At 49.9% G+C, this 21,330-nt stretch overlaps 1 protein-coding gene across 1 annotated transcript in view; it reads left to right on the top strand.

Annotated features, from left to right (window-relative positions):
• SENP6 (SUMO specific peptidase 6) overlaps positions 1-21,330 on the top strand; it is a 744,657-nt gene that overhangs the window by 336,041 nt on the left and 387,286 nt on the right. Inside the window, exons 11-12 of the mRNA XM_078648082.1 lie at positions 11,141-11,174; positions 19,729-19,914. Coding sequence (XP_078504208.1) covers positions 11,141-11,174; positions 19,729-19,914 — 220 coding nt within the window. The remainder of the gene's footprint in view (positions 1-11,140; positions 11,175-19,728; positions 19,915-21,330) is intronic.

Below are 21,330 nucleotides of genomic sequence, written 5' to 3' on the forward strand. Positions count from 1 at the left end.
CAGGAGGCCCACGGGACTCACGTGCAGAGTGGGAACTCTCACGCGGGATGCGTACCAACGTCTATGGATGCAACAGTTTACAAAGTTACGGATTCCGGACGAACCCGGCTGGATGGAGGGAAAACAACAGTGGACCTGGACACTAGGATAGTGGACACAGACTTCAGGACCTAGAAGCTTTAGTTACCTAACCCACAGGCTGCGGGTGCATAGGGCTGAAGTAGTGTCGGGTTTGCTGCGTTGATCCCGGTGATGCCTGAAACAAGAAGTTGCTGGCAGGCAGCCAGATGGAGGAGTCCGGTGGTTCCAAGGATGGAACTAGGAAGAAGGAAGTCCTGAAAAGGAAGGGGACAGAGTCTTGGTCACTAGCCAGTGACGGTGCTGGAACCAGGAGGGAACCAGGGGCTGTCGCCGCGTTCAGGTGAAGGAAGGGTCGCTTCTCTCTGTAGCTGCGTGGACCAGGAGCTGTTCTTCACGACCAGGCTGGAGGCACGAGCTGTCCCACGTAGTCTGCTGCTGTTGGCGGTGTCGGATCGTCGATCTGGACAACAGCCCTTGGCTAATGCAAGCCACGCGGTGAAACAAAGATGGCGTCTTGAGTGGACCAGGAGGGTCCGGGGTGCTCCTCTTTTACAAGGAAGCAAGGGCGAGTCTGGGGGACCAGACTAGCAGTGTTGAAATCTTCGGGTCGTCGTCTCAGAGGGCACAAGCCAGCCGGCAAGTGACCAGACAACAGGAAGGGCAGCAACCAGGCAAAAGGGCCCCACGCAGATCACGGGGATGCTGGGGGGCTGGTCTTTGGTGCAGGAACTGCGTCGGTGTGGGGCTTCTCAGTCCCCAATGCACTCACTTGAGGAACCCTCAGGGGTCGTGCAGGAAGCGCTGTGCAGGTTTCTTCAAGATGGCCGTCTCCACGTTGCTCGTCGCACCCACGGGTCCCAGCTGTGCTGTGGATGTGGGTAGAGGTCAGAGAGGTCTGGAGGTCCGGGTCTTGTCGAGCTGGGTCGTCGGATTCCGGGATGGAAGGACTTTAGAGCAAACCGCACAGGAGCTTGATGGTGCCTGCGAAGCAGGATGGTCACTCCCTGACCATAGGGGAGATTCTTCAGTCTTCTGATGTTCAGGAGGTCGAAGGTCAAGAGTTTCTTTGTGGAAGGTTGTCAAGATTAATCTAACTTGGAATGGGACCAGCTCCTACCTTTATCCGGCTAAAGGGGGCTGCACTACGACTAGGTCCCTCCCCTGGGTGGGACCAGTAAGGGGGGTGGCTTCACCCCCTTTCCTTTGTCCAGTTTCCCGCCACAGCTGGGGCTGGAGTGCCCCAGCAACTGGTTGGAACCGGTGTATGCACAGGGTAACTTGTGTGCCCCAGGCATGTCTCATTCCTTTCAGCCTGGCCCTACCTAATACACAAAATCCTGTCTGGGGTGGTGCTAGCACCTCCCAAGGCAGGAAACCCTTTGTCCAAGCCACCCTCGCTGGAAGGACTCCCAGCAGCAGGAGGTCAGACTTGTGTCTGTGGTGGCAGCATCCATTTTGTGATGCTGAGGCTCGAGTTAACTTTAACCGGGGTTTACAGTTACATACATGTCGTGTCCCTCTAGAAGGGTGGAATGCTAACCCCGTCGCCAGAATTGGCGAGGGGTTAGTATTCCAATTCGTATGACACCTTACTCTGCATGTTTTGATAATGCTATGCCAAAGTTAGCATTTAACCGCGAGCATTATAATGCACTTAAGAGTATATGGTATAGCGTTATCATGGAACAGCTATTAGGACTTGGTTCCGCAAGCTGCAAACGGGCTCAGCTCATGCCAGAGCACCATTTCACATAATTCCAAGCACTCTGCCTTCAGGATTGATAAGGCCTGCCATAGGAGTGACTGATAGGAATATATGTGTCCATTTTAGGGTTTAGATATAGGAATACTATATCTAAAGCAAAGGGTGATGACACCACCATGCACCAGCTGTCGTGCAGCCAGTTGTGTCAGATTTGGGTGGACAGCCAGTGGTGGCATAATACATGCTGCAGCCCCTGGTAGGCCCTGGGTACACCTAGGCCCTGGATACCTAAGGTATACTGTACAGGGACTGATAAGGTGGCCCACTACCAATTGGTAAATGCACCTAAGGTACATGCTTGTCAATTTAGAGAGAGAACAGCTAGGCTGTGGGTCTGATTATCAGGCCCACAGCCAGGGAAAGTCGTAAACCAGTGAAGCAAAAAAGCATAAATCTGGTGTGGCCATGGGATTGCAGACCCCACTCTCCTACATTGGCGCAATGCAACATGCACTCTGTGGAACTGGAAACGCTGCAGGAGGGTGGCTTCCTCTATCGTGGTTGTGACCTTGTCCCAAGTTTTAGCAACACCATCCGAAAACTGGTCTCAGTTTCCAGATGCCCAGCGCTCGAAGAGCACTTACGACACCTTTATCGCGGCAGGGGGTCAGCCAGACCGCCCAGTCCACAGGCATTTCCGGTGAATATAACAGTGCCCCCGCCTGCTGCTTTAATAAACTATGCCAGGCATACGGTCGGCGAACAGCCTCTCAAGCCTGATATATGAGGTGTTATCTGCGCCGTGGATCCAGCCATGTGCCTGCACACCCTGCGCCACCCTGTAATAGACCTCTAGGTCAGGAGCACCCCGTCCCCCCAGGTGGTATGGCAATGTAAGGACCCGCCATTGAACACGAGCCTGCTTGCCCGCCCAAGCCAGCTTCACCAGTGACTTATTAAGTCTGGTGAAGAAGGAGCGAGGTAACACAATCGGTATATTTGCAAACAGGAAGAGGAATCTGGGGAGTACTACCAACTTCATGATAGATACTCTTCCGATTAGAGACAGCGGTAGCCCAATCCAGGGTTTGACATTATCCTCTAGTTTTCCTACAGCAGTTCCATAATTTTCATGCAAAACAATTTTGGAGTCTATATGCAATCTAATGTGAAGATACCGAACCGCTTCATCAGTCCACAATAGTGGGTATCCATCTCAAATGGTGTAGTAGATGGAGTGAGCGCGAAGGCTATGGATTTGGACCAATTTACCTTTAATCCAGAGAGTGCTCCATAGTGTACCACCTCTCGGAGGACCGTTGAGAGATTGCTTTCGGGGTCCCTTATGTAAAGCAGGGTGTCGTCTGCATACGTTGATACCACAATTTCGTAGGTGGGAAAACTGACACCTCAATGGCTATGGTATTCCCTAAGCGCACATGCCAAGGGTTCCGCAATTAAAGCATACAGGGTCTGTGACAAGAGGTAGCCCTGGCGAGTTCCCCTGGCAATGGAGATGGTACCGGTAACCAGGTCCCCCAGGTGTATGCACGCGGTTGGAGTATTATATAACACCCCGATCATTTACAAAAAAACAGGGCCGAGTCCCATTCTGGTCAACACATGTCGCATAAAGGGCCACTCCATTGAGTCAAAAGCCTTCTCCATGTCCAAGAAGACAGCAATAGCCTTCATGTCTTGTCGGACGTGTTTTATTGTACCGAAGACAGTGCGAAGATTATAAGTGAGGTTCCTATCCGGAACAAACCCTGCCTGTTCTGGAGCGACTAGGTCAGGGGACAAAAGGGCCAGTCTATTAGCTAAGATTTGCGCAAACAATTTAGTGTCCACATTTAGCAAGGAAAGCTGTCGATAAGACCCACTTCCTGGGGTTTACCCGGCTTGGGGATGGCCACCAGTATAGCCTCCCTCATTGTTGGAGGCATCTGACCAGATACACACGTCATCAAATAACTCTGCTATATGCTGGAGCAGAAGATCTATGAACGTCTTATAGAAGTTCACTGTGTGTCTGTCCATCCCTGGGGCACTGCTCGCCCTCATTCCCAACAGGGCTTAAAAAATCTCTTCTCTTTCTCTAGGGAGACAAGAACTCTCTATGCGTGTTCGATAGGAAGGGTAACTTAACATGCTCCAGGTAGTCTAGTATCTCCCCGTCCATATCGGACATGCGCGAAGCATACAGGTCCGAATAGAACTGTTTAAATCTATGAGCGATCTCTTCTTCCTCAGTTAGCAGGTCGCCCCCCTCCTCAGATCGAATCACAGCAATTGTGGTCTTACCTAGTCTTGCTTTCAGCATATTGGCCAACACGGATCCCGGCCTGTCTCCCTCCCCGTACGCACGTGCTGTGGTATACTTCCCAAATGTTGCACCTCGCTGTCCGCGGCCTCGTGGTACTCCTCTAGTAGTGCCTTCATGATATCTGTGGAGTCCCTGTCCATTCCAGACTGCTGGTCAGTCTCTAGCTCACCCAATTTGCGCTCCAGAGTCGACAGTCTGTCGAATATTCTGAAGCACCCCTGAATGTTTGGCCATGTCTACCCCTCTAATGTACATTTTAAAGGCTTCCCATATCTTTTCAAAACTGTCCACCGACCCTATGTTGGTAGCAAAGAATGTTTCTATCGCTTCTGCTATTGCTTCTTTGAAAAGAGGGTCAAGCAGTGAGTAAGGGGGGAAACGTCATGTGAATGGTGGGATTGTTTTCTTGGGGGTGGACAAGACAAACAAGATGGGAGCATGGTTCGAGAGAGTGCACGGTAATACCCGACAGGAGCGGATCTTAGAAATGAGGGGCGACGATACTAGCCAATACGCTTATGTAGATTGTGGTAAGCAGAGTAGTGTGTAAAACCGCTGTCCGATGGGTGAAGTTCTCTCCACACATCAATGAGACCCACGCTAATCATGGCCCTTTGTAAGGCTTTAGCTGCCGCCACCGGCCTCCTTAACAAACCCCCTGATCTGTCTAAGTCCGGGTTCCGTACAAGGTTGAAGTATCCACCCCAAAGTATTTGTGTCTTCCCGCACCCACTCACCAAGTTTGCCAATATGTCAAAAAACTCCGGACAGTCATAATTAGGGCCGTATATGTTAACAAGAAGCAGATCCAGCCCCCTACCTTTACATCTAGAGATCGCGAACCTGGCTCCAGGATCCTCCGTCAGCGGTCTCAACTTGTATTCTGATCTGGGGTTAACCCATGTCGTTACACCCCTTGCATAAGTCGTGAATCCAACGGCATTAACATTCCCCACTGTTCCCCTGGATCGCATCATAGGGCTCGGCAGCGGAAGGTGCGTCTCCTGTAGGAGAGCAACATCTATATTGTGTCTAGTGAGATAATTCAGCACCTTGCGGAGTTTGCGATGGTCTTTGAAGCCCCTAACATTCCAGAACAATACTCTGAGTGAATATACAGGTCTCTGGGCAGTGGCCTCACACGTCGTTACCATCTTGTCTTACGCGCGTATCATAATGTCCTGAGTCCTGTGGCCTGTACACGCACAGTGTAAAACACAATGAGATGGCTGATCTCTCTGACTTCCTTAACAAGAAACACCCCTACCCTTCCTTCCCCTCCCCACCCACAGCAGACCTCCCACAACTTGGTCGCGCAGCATCCCTGACAGGGAGCTCCCATTCCCAGCCCCCCCCCTCCCCCCCCCCTCCTCCCAACACAAATAACAGTGGTGGTGTTTGTCACTTGTAGGCGGAGGTCGCTCTTTATACAACTTCCAGCTAAACGCCAGTTCTCTCCCATCTCGACCTCCCCCACGCCGACTTATAGCATCGTACCCTCCACTGAACTACAATTCGCAGCTATGCATGTCAGTATGGCACACCGCGATTTGGTGTTGTGGACCATCTGACATTTTGCAGCCTGTTAAGGAGCTTTTATGGCCCATGCTGAGGCTATGATAAGAACTCTGGATAGCTTTTTAAACTTTTGCATACCTGATTATAGCGATTAATCTTGGAGTATATATACAAGCATTGCGATAAAAACATTCCTACCACCCTCCTCCCCTCCCCCGACCCCCCTGACCACATAATCCTTATCAAGTGACTGTCACCGGTCTGGTCTCAGTCCTGCTCCTCAAGTGATCCCCCAGTAGCATGGTCCAGGAGCTGTTGCTTCGGACTCTTTCGTTGTTCCCTTGTCCAGTCTTTAAGCTCCTTCTGCAGAGCCTTCGGGTCTGTAAAAATATGGATTCGGCCTTGCCTGTTCACTCGCAACTTAGAGCGTACAGCATTGCATAGTCCCGACTCGGCTCCTGGAGTTGTTTCTTCATGGGGACAAACTGCAGACGCGCCTCCTGCACTCGTGCGGTGAAATGAATGAATGGAGGAGTTTTGTAAAGCGCGTTACTACCCTGAGGCCTCGTAGAAATATGGACGGACAGAGCAGGGGCAGAGCGTGACCGGTTAATGGGGGTTCGTAAAGAGATGAGTTTTGAGAAGTCGGCGAAAGATCTGAAGATTGGATTCCCTGCGAAGAGCGGAGGGCAGTGAGGTTCAGAGCATGGAAGCGTTCCAAGAGAAGGAGCGGCTGCCCCATCTGGATCTATGGACCTTCCTCGTAGTTGCGAGGAAGGCTGTGCTGGAACGAAGATTCCTAGGTGGTTGGTAGGCAGTAACAAGAGAATGAGTGATGGCGGGTCCAGTTTTCCAAATAGAACCGTGGGCCAGGCACATGGCCTTGAAACGAACTCTGGACTGAATTGGCAGCCAGTGAAGCTTCCTCAGAGCAGGTCTTGCCGATTGTCTCCGTGGAATCTCGAGGAGTAGGCGGGCCGCACACTTCCGGATTACCTGCAATTTCTGGATGGTGGCATGCGGGGCGCCCAGATACAATGCGTTCCCGTAATCCAGACGGGACAAGATGATAGCTTGCACCATAATCCTTCGGGCCAAGAAGGGAAGTAAGGGGAGGATCTTCCTTAACATCCTCATCAGGCCAAAGCAGGTTGCAGAGATCTTAGTGGCTTGATAGTTAAAGCAAAGGGAAATGTCGAGCCATATACCAAGGCTCTTAATTTGGTGTTTTGGAGCGAGCATTGTGCCGAGACAGGGCGGCCAAGAGAGGGCCGACGACGGTGAGGGAGACTTGCCCAGAAACATTAATTCTGTCTTGTCTCCGGTCAACTTAAGGTGGTATAGTGCCATCCATTTGGCTACCGCCTCTAAGCAGATGCCAAGGTCGCACAATGACCCTTCGGGGTGGTTTAACGCAACCAACAACTGGGTGTCGTCCGCGTAGGTGATAATTTCTGTGCCGAATGGAAGCACTATCCCAGCCAGCAGCGTCATATAGATATTAAAGAGCATGGGGCTCAGGGAGGAGCCCTGAGGAACCCTACAACTCAAAGGCCAACGAATAAAGGTGGCCATACTCTGAGACCTGGAACAAATGGTCCTGTAAAAAGGATGGAGCCAGGTATTGGCCAGGCCAGTCACTCCGAGATTTTGTAGGCGCTCAGCTAGGATGTTGTGGTTCACAGTGTCGAAGGCGGCACTGAGGTCCAGAAGAATAATTGCTGCTGCGCCGCCATGATCTAAGAGTCTCCTAGCTTCTTCTGTAACTACTACAAGAGCTGTCTCTGTCCCTAACTTGGGACGGAAACCTGTCTGGGAGTCATGAAGAAGATTGTTAGACTCTAAATAGTGAACTAGGATGGAGTTTGTGTTTCTCAGCTAGCTTACTTAGCCAGGGGAGTAGGGAAATGGGGCGATGTGAGAGTACTATCTTTCTTGTTCTGGTATGCCCTCACTTTTTTCTGAACTGCTGATGTGCTTTGACTGAGTGTGCCCTGGGTCCCTGCCAACCAGGTACCCAGGGCCTGTGTTCCTTCCCTAAAAGCTGTGTTGAAACTAAAACCCAATTGGCATCTCTGGCCACCTGTCAGCCCCTAGTAAATGGTACCCTAGGTACCCAGGGCATGGTGACCAGAGAAGACCCCTGAGGACTGCAGCCCTTATTGAGACACCCTCAGGGGCCCTCTACCCTGACACCCACACACTGCCTTTGCAGGCTGAGTGTCTAGGTACAGAGCTAAACCAAGAGTCGACATGGCACACAACCCTGTGTGGCATGCCCACAGAACCCACTGCCCTGGCATACTTCAGTCACCCCTCTAGCTGGGTGCCCTATGCCAGAGGTGCGGTCACAAGTGCATGAGCCCTGTGCCCCTACAGTACCCAGGGCCATTCCTGGGCACTGTAAGTGCAGTGATGCCATTAAGAGTATATGGTGCTGGGAGGTTGTCATTACGAACTCAACAGCACCATAATGGCTACACTGAAGAATGACAAGTTTCGTACCAAACTTCTCAGCACATTAAACCCGCACTGATGCCAGTGTGGGATTTAATGTAAATTGCACCAGAGGGTATCTTGGAGATGCTCTCTGAAAACCTAACCTACAATCCACGTCTGGGCTGAGTGGCTGTAGAGACTGCCACAGAGCAGACATGTTGCTGGACCCCTGGGTGTAGAGCCCCCACTCTCCTGAGCCTGCAACAATGCACATCCTGGGCGAGGTGCTAGGTCTCCTCCCCCAGGATGGGCAGGGGGAAGCTTCAAAGGCATGCCGCCTCTGTGAGCTTCTCCAGACCATTTGCTGTACCCAGCAACTGGCCCCCACCAGTTCTGACCCCACTCTGGCGGGAAGACTGGTGGGAAAAACTATGTCAGGAAGGGGGGTGTGCCAGCCTGGGCCAACCCCATCCCTCAGGTGGGGGAGACGAGGTGAAGCACGTCCCGGGCTCCGGCCATCTTGAAGATGGGAGCCCTGCCCAATCCCAGCTTGGCTCCTGCCCCCCTCCCACAGGAGAGGAGCAGGCTAGGGGGTGTACCCACCCCAGAACAGGGACATATTGGTCCCTGCCCTTGCCCTACCTGTAACGCCCCTAAATTTAATATTTAGGGGCTCCCTGAACCTTCCTTCCTCAGATCCCAATAAGAAAAGACGAAAGAAGGTCAAGAGGAAGAGGACCCGCCGCGCAGCTGCTAACAGGACGATAACTGACTTGGCCCCAGGCCTCCGGCCTGTCGACCCTGGAACTTGCTCCTGCCTATCCCCGGCGACTCCTGCCGACAGCAACGTTGGGACACCCAGAGGACCAGCCTGCCTTGACCCTCCTCAAGATTGGGACTCCCATCAGCAGAGGCTCTACTGCAACAAACCCCCTAGTGCCACCTAGGAATCTCCGAACCAGCCCACTGTGCACCTACCGAGCCCGGCCCGTGCCAGAGTGAACCAAGACCACAAGGACGTCCCCACGGCTACTGGGACCTGAAGTCCAGTGCCAAAAGACCCTCCTCGACGAACCAGACGCCGCCTGCAGACTCAGAACCAGGGGCCACCCCAACGGCGACCAGCTGAGGGTAAGTTTTTCCGACGCCCAAAGGCACCCCTGCACCCGGCGCCCTACAGCTCCCTGTCTCTTCCTTTGGGGTACCTACCTGTGCTCCAAGATCCCAACTTATCTCTCGAAGTGCTGGTCGCCCCTGGAGAGTCTCCGTCCCCGAGCCTGCAACCTTTTGTTCCTTTTTGACCTTTCCCATTGGATAACATTGAGCGCCCGATGGCTCAAAAGCACCCTGCACCCAGCCGCCCGAGTGTCGCTGGCTGTGCCACCTTTGCCCTATCCTTCTTCCCCTTTGCCCTGAGCAAGTGACCAGGAGCCCAGCTCCCACAGCCGAGTGACCTGCTAGCCAGCAGCCACCAACCGGGTGCCCCGCTGACCCGCATTGGGTAACATTGGGCCTAACTACCTCTGCACCTGGCCGCCCCTGTGCCGCTGCGGGTTAACCAACTGTACCTACCTGACTCTAGTAGGCCCCTGTGTCTATGCCTAGAACCATAACTTCACCAGTCGAGTACTCACCTAGAAACCGGTAACTCACTTACCTGACTTTGAATAACATGTACTGGCTTGACTCGAAAAATCTTCTAAGTGTGAAGTTTTGGAAACTGTCAATATTCATATAAAATCACCCGAATTCCGAAGTACCCACCTGTGATCAGGAGAGAAGCCAGTGCTGTACCTTGTAGCCCAGTACTGAATCGTAAAAGTAATCCTTGCCGGGTTTACTAGCAATCTGTATTTTCTCCATAGGAATCCATTGTCTGTTTTCTATGAAATTTCTTCTAAGTGTCTAATTTTGAAAACTTGAAATATTCTTTAAAAATCATACGAAATACCGAAAAGCAATTACCTACCAGTTTTAAGTTGAGACCCCAGTGCTGGACCTAGGAACCCAGTACTGGATTACAAAAGTAACGAGTTCGTACTTTACTGGTAACCTGAATTTTTTCCCACTGGATAACATTGCCAGATTCCTGTTGAAAAGTTTCTAAGTGTGAACTTTTAAAACCGCTTTATATTTCTGAAAAATCACTGCCATAACTAAAACGTTTTTACTAAATTGGTTTCAGCTTAGACCCCAGGACTGAACCTAGAATCCAGTCGTGGAACTACCAAAGTAATCAACAAAGTAATAAACTGTATTTATATGTCGAAAACCCATTGTATCCAATGCTATAGTGTGTTTAAAATTGCGTTGCCTACTGCAACCCCTGTACCTATTGTGTTCACAAAGTTCATTGCCTCTTTGCAAAGTAATTACAGGAGTACTCCTATCAAGAAAAGTATATTTCCATAATCCCCTTTGGTATCGCTTTGCCATGTCTCCAGCAGAAGTTTCTTAGCAAGTGGGGCCAGAGTCTGGGTTCTAAGAGCTCAAATACCAGTTTCATTTTCACTCAAATTCTTCTTGACCCTCATCACCCACGATCTCTCTTATCAAATAAACATTTTTGTGTATGTACCAGAGTCCTCTAAGATTCAGAGTAGGGAAGTCTTTCAAATTAGTGTAACCTTTCCCGAAAGACCAACGTGCATCAAGCCATACACCCCAGTGTTTAAAATGTGCCCTTTTCAATAAAGGCGTTGTTGGCAGTGGGGCAAATTAATATTGCTCGATTATGTCCAGCAATAGTGAATAATTTAATAGGCTTTGGAAACCCTTGCCTCATCTCTAGATGTCTCAAATGAATTTTTTGAAAGGCTTGAAATGTGTATATCGATATAAAGATATCTATTTATTTACATATATATGTATGTGTGTGTGTGTATGTGTATATATATATATATATATATATATATATATATATATATATATTTTAAATGGGGAAACCAGTATGCCTGAAAATATGTGCATATTACATTTATATGTATCATAATTTGGTATGTTTGACTAAAAGTGTTTTACTTCTTGAAAAACCAATGCCTAAATCGACTAATTTATTATGTCTTCCACAGTTCAGCTTAGACAACATCAAGATCCGTGTAGCAGGTACATGTGATATTTTAAATATACATTTATCCCCCTTGTTTAGCATTATAAACATAAAATTAATTCCTTATATGATTGATTTTTAATGTAAGTAAAAGTAAATGTATTTAAAGTTTTCAGTCACCCGCTTTGACATTGGATGTGCTTCTAATGATGAACTTCAATGTTTGCTTTCGAACTTAGCACCATCTTCCGGTTGTTTTCTTCTACTATTGAATTTGTTATGGAGCCACATGCGGAAAAACATAATTTATGAGGGAAAGGTTTCAATATCTATGCTGTTCTGGAAACAGAGAGTTTGTAGCGTGTATAGCTGTAGATAAACATGCTGTGCATACTTCTGCCATCTACTGTTGGACTTGAACTTTCCAAGTTCTTTCTTTGAAAGAAGCCTTTAGAGTCACAAGGTCTCGGTGACTCCTCAAGTTGTAGATGTGCATGGTCACTGATACCATTGTAGAAATATTTTTCTCTGCCATCAGACGTGATCCAGTGACCTCCCACTTTCAATGATTTTGTCGGTTTCTGTCATGGCCTCGAGTTCGCAAACATTCACCTCTTTGTGAGTTAAATCTTCGAAGCATCACTGTCTGGTGCCACTTTGGTTCGAACTGTCGGTTTCGTTAGACTGCCAGCATCCGGGTCTCGGGCCATCAGGATGCTTTGGGCCACAGCGTGCTTCGACTTACCTTGGGAGGATTATGAACGCCTTGAGGTGAGGAAATAGATGCCTTTTCATGGATGCCCCCAGTGCCGTTCTAAATATCCCTAGACAGATCTTCATGCAGTATGCAACTTCTTGCCAGACTGCACAAAAGGTCATTGCGACTGTTCATCATTGCGAAGTAAAAGTATTCTCCATCAGCACCAAGATTGTCGGAGGGGTGACATAGTCCACTTTGGAGACACCCAACATCTTCGGAGAAGCCAACCCCCCCCCCCCCCCCTGCTGGTTATGAGCGCGTGGGTGATGGTTCTTCTGCAGTCGGGGGGGATCCATTTGAAGTTCTTGCGGATGATGCGCAGGCAGTTAAAACTGGTGGAAGCGATGGCGTTGATCTGGCTGTTCATGGAGAGGGAGGAGTCGAGGACGATGCTGAGGTTTCGTGTGAGGTCTGTAGGGGTGGGTGGATTCCCGAGGGCGGAGGGCCACCAGGTGTTTTGCCAGGCGGAGGTGCAGGATACGAGGATGAGGACCTCCTCTGTCTTGTCAGAGTTGAGCTTCAAACAGCTGTCTTTCATCCAGACTGCCACATTCCTCATTCCTTCCTGGAAACAGAGTCTGGTGTCTTTGGGATTCTTTGTGAGTGAGAGGATGAGCTGGGTGTTGTCGGCGTAGGCTTCAGTGCCGAGTCCATGCTGTCTGATGATGGCAGTGAGGGAGGGGGGGGTTCTTGTAGATGTTGAACAGCGTGGGGCTGAGCGATGATCCTTGGCATACTCCACAGTTGATATCGGTGGGTTGGGATAGGAAGGGAGGGAGTCTGATCCTCTGGGTTCTGCAGGAGAGTAAGGATTGGATCCAGTCGAGGGTGGCTTCTTGTATCCCCGCGTCGTGCAGTCTGGCTGCAAGCGTGCGGTGTGAAATTGTGTCTGCTGCGGAGAGGTCTGGAAGGACGAGGGCCGCAGTGTGCCCCTGGCCGAGTAGGATGCGGATGTCAGTGGCGGCGAGGAGGGCAGTCTCGGTGCTGTGGTTGTTGTGAAATCCAGACTGGGAGGCATCTAGGATGGAATTCTCTTTGATGAAGGCGGTCAGCTGGGCGTTAACGAGTCACTTGGCGACTTTGGCAGCAAAGGGAGGAGAGAGATGGGCCGGTAGTTTTTCAGGTCTGATGGGTCGGCCTTTGGCTTTTTGAGGAAGGCTTTAACCTCCGCCCGCTTCCAGTCGTCTGGGAAGATGCCGGATCTGAAGGAGGCGTTGATGGTCCGTCCTAGTTCGTGTGCGATGGCGGCGGCCCTTTGGAATATATGCGGTGGGCAGGGGTCTGTTGAGGCTCCGGAGTGGGTTTTCTTCATGATCACGGTGATGTGTTGGACAGTGGCGGGGTTCCAGGACATGATGGTTGGCGGGTTGGGGGGGGATGTCCGGCGTCTGTTCGCTGAAGTAGTCGTAGAGGACCTCAATCTTGAGATGGAAGTAGGAGTTGAGCTTGTCTCAGAGTTCCAGGGAAGGTGTGACGTCCATTGATTCACTGGGGGTTTTTGTGAACTGCTGTATGACGTTGAACGGTTCCTTGGCGTTGGTCGCATTTGTCTCTTATGAAAGTCCGTTTGGTGTTTCTTATGCGCTGGTGGTATTCCTTCAGGGCGCTCCTGTGGTTGTTCTGTGCTTCCTTGGTTTTCTGGTTTCGCCAAGGTTTCTCTAGGTTTCTGCAGGAGCGTCTGCCTTCTTGTAGTTCTGTGGTAAACCAAGCGGCCTTCAGAGGTCGTTGTTTGGCGTGGTGGCAGAGGGGTGCAAGCGTGTTGGCGCTGCGGGAGATCCAGTGGAGAATTTCTATTTCTTTGGCGTTGGTGTTGGTCGTGGCACGGGGGGGTCTTGGAGGAGGTTGGTGTTGAGGTGTTCCTCTGTGACCTTGCTCCAGTTCCTTCATGGTGGGCGGGGGGAGCTTGGCTGCAGTGGTGGTGTGGAAGGTGAACTGGACACCGTTGTGATCCGTCCAGAGGAGCTGGGTGGTGTGGCTGAAGCGGATGTTAGTTCCTCCAGCGACTATAGGGTTGAGGGTGTGTCCAGCTTTGTGCGAGGGCATATTGACCAGCTGCTTCAGTCCGAGGTTGTCGAGGAGAGAGGTGGAGTCGAGGTTGTTGCAGTTGTCGAGGTGATTCAGTGACATTGGAGCTTTGACCTTTTTTACTGGCAATTTGTGACATGTACAAGAAATCTGCTTGTTTGAACACAGTTGCTCTCGTCCCCTCACAATTTTCAATGTTTTGCTACTTGGCGTGAGGTGAGATTGATTCCGGTCTGGGGTTGGGGTTTGGAATGTGTGGGTACATTGTATCAATGTAGGTTACCATGTAAGGTGTACTGATGTTGTAGACCATGAATGTCCCATTTGAACTGCCTTTTATTGACGGATGGCTGCAGGTGCGCTAGTAATAGCCTATTTCTTCTGTTGTAACATCATCTGTACTTAGCTACTGGAACTTGTCTGAAATATTTTATTTTATTTATTTATTTGAAAGTTTTATATAGCGCGGACAAGATCTTTGCAGATATCAGAGCGCTTTACAAAGAGGGGTACATGAGGGAGCATAGTCAGACAGATATATCAATAGATCAAACAGTATAAGTAGGTGGCTACAATGCCAATCAAGTGGGTAATAAGATAACAATACAAATAAGCAAAGGGATCAAACATGTAGTACAGATCGGTGCATAGTCTTACCAGAGTTCGAGATAATAGTTCAAGTGTATTTAGCCATGAGGATAGCTTTTACTTCATTTTTAAAGAGTGTAGTGGAAGAGATAAGCCTGGTTTCGGGAGGGAGTGAGTTCCAGATCCTAGGCGCCATTCCTGAGAAGGAGCGCTTATATGTTTTTTCCTTCCGGAATCTTCGAGGTTTCAGCAGAAGATTGTTTGTGCCTCTAGTGTTTCTAGCTCCTCCAGAGATTGTCAGTTTCTGAGCGAGGTAGCCGGGTGAGTTTAGGTGTACTGCCTTGTGTGTCATGCAGGCGATTTTCAGATGAATTCTGGCTTCAAAAGGCAGCCAATTCAGGGATTTCAAGTCAGGGGTTATATGGGAATGCTTTTTTAGGGCTCGGACTCCTCCCCACTGAAAGTGGGAGGAGTTTGAGAACTAATGTTAAAGAAGAAAAAAAAGAAGTATCTCCTAGGGCTTTGGCCGAGACAAATTCCACACATTCCTTAGCGTGTTCTGTCATCTGGCCAGTGATTCGTCTTCGTTGTGTTGTCGTTTTAATAGGCTTCAAGTGATAGGGTAAATGTAGTTTTGTTCCGCCATTTTGGGCATATTTCGTTCGTGCTCGCGCAAAGAAGTACATTAATTATAATTAGGAGCTGTCAGGGTGGCCGTGTAATGCATTCCAGATGGTGTGCGCGCGTTCACCATCTAGCAGTGTGTTTGTCTGGCGCGCGTCCTCCTCACTTGCACACAGGCATAGACGCCGTGTGCGGCTCCTTCCTGCCGGCCCGGGGAGCTGCTCTGCAGCTCTCTGGCTCACCCCCCGCTATGCGACAGCACTGTGTTGCATGTATGTGAGTAAATCCAGCCCGTGTTTCAGAAGTGTAGGGAACCACAGACGGGTGGGTATAGAATGTAATCCGTATATTCTTGACCACTTTAAAACTCAGTAACTATCTACTTTTACAGCACCAAAAGGCCGTGCTCAGGTGTCAGCACACTCGACGCAGTTGTTTTTCACTGCTCGGAACTGCATTTTAGAAATCTGAGGTGAACGAGGGCCCCGGCATCAGTGTGATGTGGGGACCAGTGTGGTTAGAGCTTGGGCACGCGCTGTTCCTTGTTCTTACCTTTTCCCAGGGTCTCAGATACGGACCACTAGGGGGCAGTAGATTCATGGGTGCAAACCCAGGCGTATTATGTTAAACGTAGCTTTCGTGATTATAGGCAGTACGACGCACCCAGTCTTATCAGCCTTGGGCTCGGCTGCGGATCCGGGAGCGAGCATTGCAGCCTCCGTCGGGTTTTAGGACCGGAAGCGACAAGAGTGATAAATACCGTGACTCCTCGGCATGTGAGTCTCAGCTGAGGCGCTCCTGGCGGCTTCTTCTCTGCCCGCGCCCCTGTCAAAGCGCCACTTGGAAATCTAAACACGCTCATCTCTGCCACTGAAACGTGTAAACATTTAACGAAACGCGGCTTTATAGATGAGGGCCGATGCCAGCGACCGGCTGGGGCGGCCCCAGAGGCGGGAGGCATCTGCTGAGCGAGCCGCAGCGGCAGCGGCGAGTGACAAGGGTCGGGACACAGCCATGACAACGCGGGCTTTACACCGCGCTGCCATTACGACGCTGCCATCACAACGCAAGTCGTTATAACGACTTGTGCTGGATGGCGCTAGATACTAAGGAATAGTAGATTTACTATTCCAACACCTTCCCTACTGTTGCGTAGGCTGGAGTTGGAACAGTAAATCATACTATTCCAAAATCCAGCGCCTACAGCGCAAGTCATTGTAACGACTTGCGTTGTATTGCATGCGTCGTAATGGCAGCGCGGTGTAAAAGCCCGCGCTGTCATGACGTACATCCCAAGGGTCAAAGGACCTGAATTTTAGTGTGTCATTCACCAGCAGTGCAAACCGATTTGCCACACCCTAGAAGGTGAAGAAAAATGCAGTGATACCTGAAGTTCACTCGTAGGTAAACCCCATGACATAGTAAAACGGAACCCTTCTTAATCCCAACATGGATGCACATCTAGAAAACAATATAATTTGGTGGTTTGTTTAATATTGATACACCTACACGTGCTCTTGATTGTGCGCACAGGCCCTGCAGGTTATTAGCCTTACACTTGTGAACTCAGTGCTCCTGTCACCTGGTTTCTAGCCACGTTCATCGCCATTGACTATAGAACGCTGGTGAGCAGTGACTTGAGCTGAAAACCGGCTGCATAATGTAAAACACGAATGTCACCTGAACAAAGCATGTTTGGGAAGCTGCGTCAGCAGGCAGGGTGATAACCGTTGTTATGTTATCGCTCTTAGCATGTGTTCGGCACACAAGAGCTCTCTGCACCAATTAATCTGGCACACGACATCCCTTGCAGGTGGGGACGAAAGAAGTGGCACACAGCTGTGCGTTTATCAGGGTGTCATTTATGCCTGTCAGAATCGTGGACAGGTATACATGAAATATTACTGGGAATCCACTTTTCAGTATTTTAAGCAGCTAATATTTAGACACACGTTTGTAACGGAGGAGCATACTGCCTGCGAATTGTGAGACATGCGGCTAAATTATAGCAGATTAGCCCCGAGGCTCTCGCGCATGCGCAGAAATCCATTTCACTTCCTATGGCTCTTAATATTTAGGAATCTTAGAAGCTTTGACCTTGTGTACACGATACACTTATATCAATCCTCACTGAGGATCATTTACGAACGTGTATAGCATGCAAACTTCATCACTTTAAAAGGTGGAAAAAGTTGGAAACAAACTTCTTGTAGAGGGTTTGAGACACCATTGCAAAGACAGTCAATGTTCTGTGAGTGACAGAAAGCCCAGGAGAATCACGTCGAATGGCTTGTGCACCTGGGGTACCAAGGACACAGTAGTTTCCAAGCAGCAGCTGTGTTTTCAGACCTATGAAACGAAGGCAGGCTTTCATTCACTCAGGCCAGAGGCCACCTGCCCAGCTCAGTGATGGGTGAACCCCTCCATCTTTCCCGAGTATGTGATCTCATTCAGGTCCAGGCTGTTTTCCTGGGTCTATAAATGTATTCCAAAGCGCTGAGGACTGATTGCTAAGCTGTGTTACATTGGTTTGATTGTGCTCTCTTGACATGCTGGTGGGGACTAGGCGTGCCTCTGTTTTTATTTATGGTGTTAGTTTAAAAATGTCTTTTAGTAACTGTCATTTTGTGTTTTGGCCTGTTGTTTGCATTAGCATTATAAGGGTCAGAGGCTATGCCTTGCTCTAGTAGTGAGTACTGAGTAGACTAGTGAGTAGACTAGTGAGTAGAGTAGTGAGTAGAGTAGTGAGTAGAGTAGTGAGTAGAGTAGTGAGTAGAGTAGTGAGTAGTGAGTAGTGAGTAGTGAGTGCAGAGTAGTGACTAGAGTAGTGACTAGAGTAGTGACTAGAGTAGTGACTAGAGTAGTGAGTAGAGTAGTGAGTAGTGAGTAGTGAGTGCAGAGTAGTGAGTAGAGTAGAGTAGTGAGTAGTACATCACAGGCAGCAGCTGTGCAAGCATCTTACACTCACAAGGAGACCACAGGCAGCTGAGGTGCAAGCTTGTCCCACTCACAAGAAGGACATCACAAGCAGCAGCGGTGCAAGCTTCTCACACTCACAAGAACGACATCACAGGCAGCAGCAGTGCAAGCTTCTTACACTCACAAGGAGACCACAAGCAGCAGAGGTACAAGCTTCTCACACTCGCAAGAAATACATCACAAGCAGCAGTGGTGCAAGCTTCCCTTACACACTGACAGCAGGTACTGTGCCAAGGCAGCAGCAGCAACAGAGCAAGAGTCCCTTACAAAGAACAGGAACAGCACAGAGATGCACAATGCAATCTTCTCATACTCACAGGCAGCAGCGGTGCAAGTTTCTCACACTCACAAGAAGGACATCACAGGCAGCAGCTGTGCAAGCTTCTTACACTCACAAGGAGACCACAGGCAGCTGAGGTGCAAGCTTCTCCCACTCACAAGAAGGACATCACAAGCAGCAGCGGTGCAAGCTTCTCACACTCACAAGAACGACATCACAGGCAGCAGCAGTGCAAGCTTCTTACACTCACAAGGAGACCACAGGCAGCAGAGGTGCAAGCTTCTCACACTCGCAAGAACGACATCACAAGCAGCAGTGGTGCAAGCTTCCCTTACACACTCACAGCAGGTACTGTGCCAAGGCAGCAGCAGCAACAGAGCAAGAGTCCCTTACAAAGAACAGGCACAGCACAGAGATGCTCAATGCAATCTTCTCATACTCACAGGCAGCAGCGGTGCAAGCTTCTCACACTCGCACGAAGGACATCACAGGCAGCAGCTGTGCAAGCTTCTTACACTCACAAGGAGACCACAGGCAGCTGAGGTGCAAGCTTCTCCCACTCACAAGGACATCACAAGCAGCAGTGGTGCAAGCTTCTCACACTCACAAGAACGACATCACAGGCAGCAGCAGTGCAATCTTCTTGCACTCACAAGGAGACCACAGGCAGCAGAGGTGCAAGCTCCTCACACTCACAAGAAGGACATCACAGGCAGTAACGGTGCAATATTCTCACACTCACAAGGAGATCACTGGCAGTACACACCACATGAATACACTCCATAACACATAGCAACAATACATTGGCATTTACAATGCCATTAGCTCAAACTCAAAAAATCCGAGCCCGATTGCATTTCTAATGCTTGTTGATCCAGTGATGAGTCTCGCTGCAGCGTTTAGAGAAGCTCTTAGGGGTGCGGTTGAAGTTAGGGGGAGTCCGCAGAGGGCGATGCTGCCGTATTCAATTCGGGGGATGACTAGTGCTTGTACTGCGGTTTGAAAGTCTTTGGTTGGGAGGAAAGGTTTGAGTTTCCTCAGAGTATTGATCTGGAAGTTTGCTCCCTTTGTTGCCTTGCTGATATGTTGCTGCATGTTGAGATTGGTGTCAAGTGTTATGCCTAAAGATTTTGCTGAGTCCACGATGGTGGGTTGGACATTGAGTGCGGTTAGGTGTTTAAGCCAGATTTGGGTGGTGGAGATCTTCGCTGGAGGTGAGATCAGAAGGAACTCTGTTTTTAGGGCATTGAGTTTGAGATGATTATCGGCAAGCCAGGATTTTAATTAAGCTGTGCGGGTCTTTTTATATATTATTTCTCATTTATTTTGTACAAACCTTTTCTTTCTTTCTTAGAGAATATGACTGATATCCAAGAGATTAATTTGAAGACTTCTGAACTTAGCAACTGCCAGTGGTGTAATTCTCGACAGCTAGCACTTGTTTACTTGCAGACCATACCAGCAGCCTGCCAAAGCCTGAGGTCCCAACTGAAAATGAGCAGAGAAAAGGACAATGTCTGGTACGACTGTAAAGGCACAAGTAAGTACATAAAATAATTGTTTTAACTGCTACCCAGCTGGCCATGGGACTGTCAGGCAATGGTTAAACAAATTATCCATAGAACCTTAAGCAATGTGTACTAGATAGGTATTTAATATCCTAGTTTTGTAGTGTGGATCTCTACTAGATTCACATGCTGTACATTATTCCAACATCTAGTTGTTGGTTCCACAAGGCCCCAGACTTCGAGCACATCCAATAAAAAGAATCTAACTTGAAGATGAGTTAACACCAAAACATTTGTCAGTAGATCCAGTAGTGAAAGACAAGCAGCTCTTCAGGTTTAAGGCAGAAGATGCCAGAGCAGACAAATCTTCTCACTCTGCCTCCTAAAGTGGATCAATATTGAAGGAAAGCTAAATCAAGACTGTTAGACCTGTCAGCCCTTTTGGTGGTCCCTCCTATTTATTTATTTATTTATTTTTGTCCCCTTTTCTGCCTCCTAACTCCTTTATTCCTTTTTTGTGTGTCCACTAGCATTTTTGGTGTTGTCCATGGGGTTAGGTACTACCTCTTCCCTTTACCATTTTTTTAGGCATAGGCGCTTTCTTAAAATGGTGTATACAGGGGGAGGAGCCAAGCTCGCGTCCGAGATGGCCACGTTTTAGCTCGCTCCGTTCGCTTTCCTGTCTGGAACGTCTATCCTGTGTTTTATCCTGCCCCGGGAAGTATTCTTTGATGGACTATGGAACTACGACGTTTCACAGGCACTTACCGTTTGATCCGTTTGTTCCTGGGTGCCGCGGATCCTGAGCTGCGCCCTTGTCTGCTTCGGGGCCTCCGGAGCGAGCGGGCCTGACACTCCTTGGCGGCGCCCGGGCGGGACGGTGCGCTGTGTCCGGCCCTTGGTGGCGGTGTGGGTTCGGTCGGTGAGGCCGATGTGCAATTAGACCGGTGACGGCTATCCGGGCCTGGTCCGACGGTCCTGCGGTGTTGGGGCGCTGCCTTCCATGGACGGGGTTGACCGTGTATGTGGCTTGTCTCCCCTTTGTTCCCCGGTCCGGCCATTTTGAGTCCCTCCGCCCGGACTCGGAGAACGGAGCCGGTGGCGTGTGGGGAGCCGGCGACCCGCCTTCTTCTGGTGGCCCCCCTTCCTGCTCTGGTGGTGCCTCTGCTGGTGGTCGGCTGTATCCTGTTTGCCCCGCTGGTGTCTGGACGGGGGTCGGAGTTGGCCGCGGCCCCGCCGGGCTTCTAAAATGGCGGCCGGCCCATGTCTCTCGGCCTGGCCGAGACTGGCGACACTGGTCCGCCGCATGGCACGTTTGCTGAATACCGTAAAGGTGAGCCTACGCTTGGCGACATCCTCGCCGCCTTGCGCTCCTGGTGTGCTCCCATGGCCGCACCTATCATTGACCTGGAGGAGGATCATTTTGCCGGGCCTGCTGGGCCCCCCTT

This window comes from Lissotriton helveticus, chromosome 6 (assembly GCF_964261635.1).
Source record: "Lissotriton helveticus chromosome 6, aLisHel1.1, whole genome shotgun sequence".
Taxonomy (NCBI): domain Eukaryota; kingdom Metazoa; phylum Chordata; class Amphibia; order Caudata; family Salamandridae; genus Lissotriton; species Lissotriton helveticus.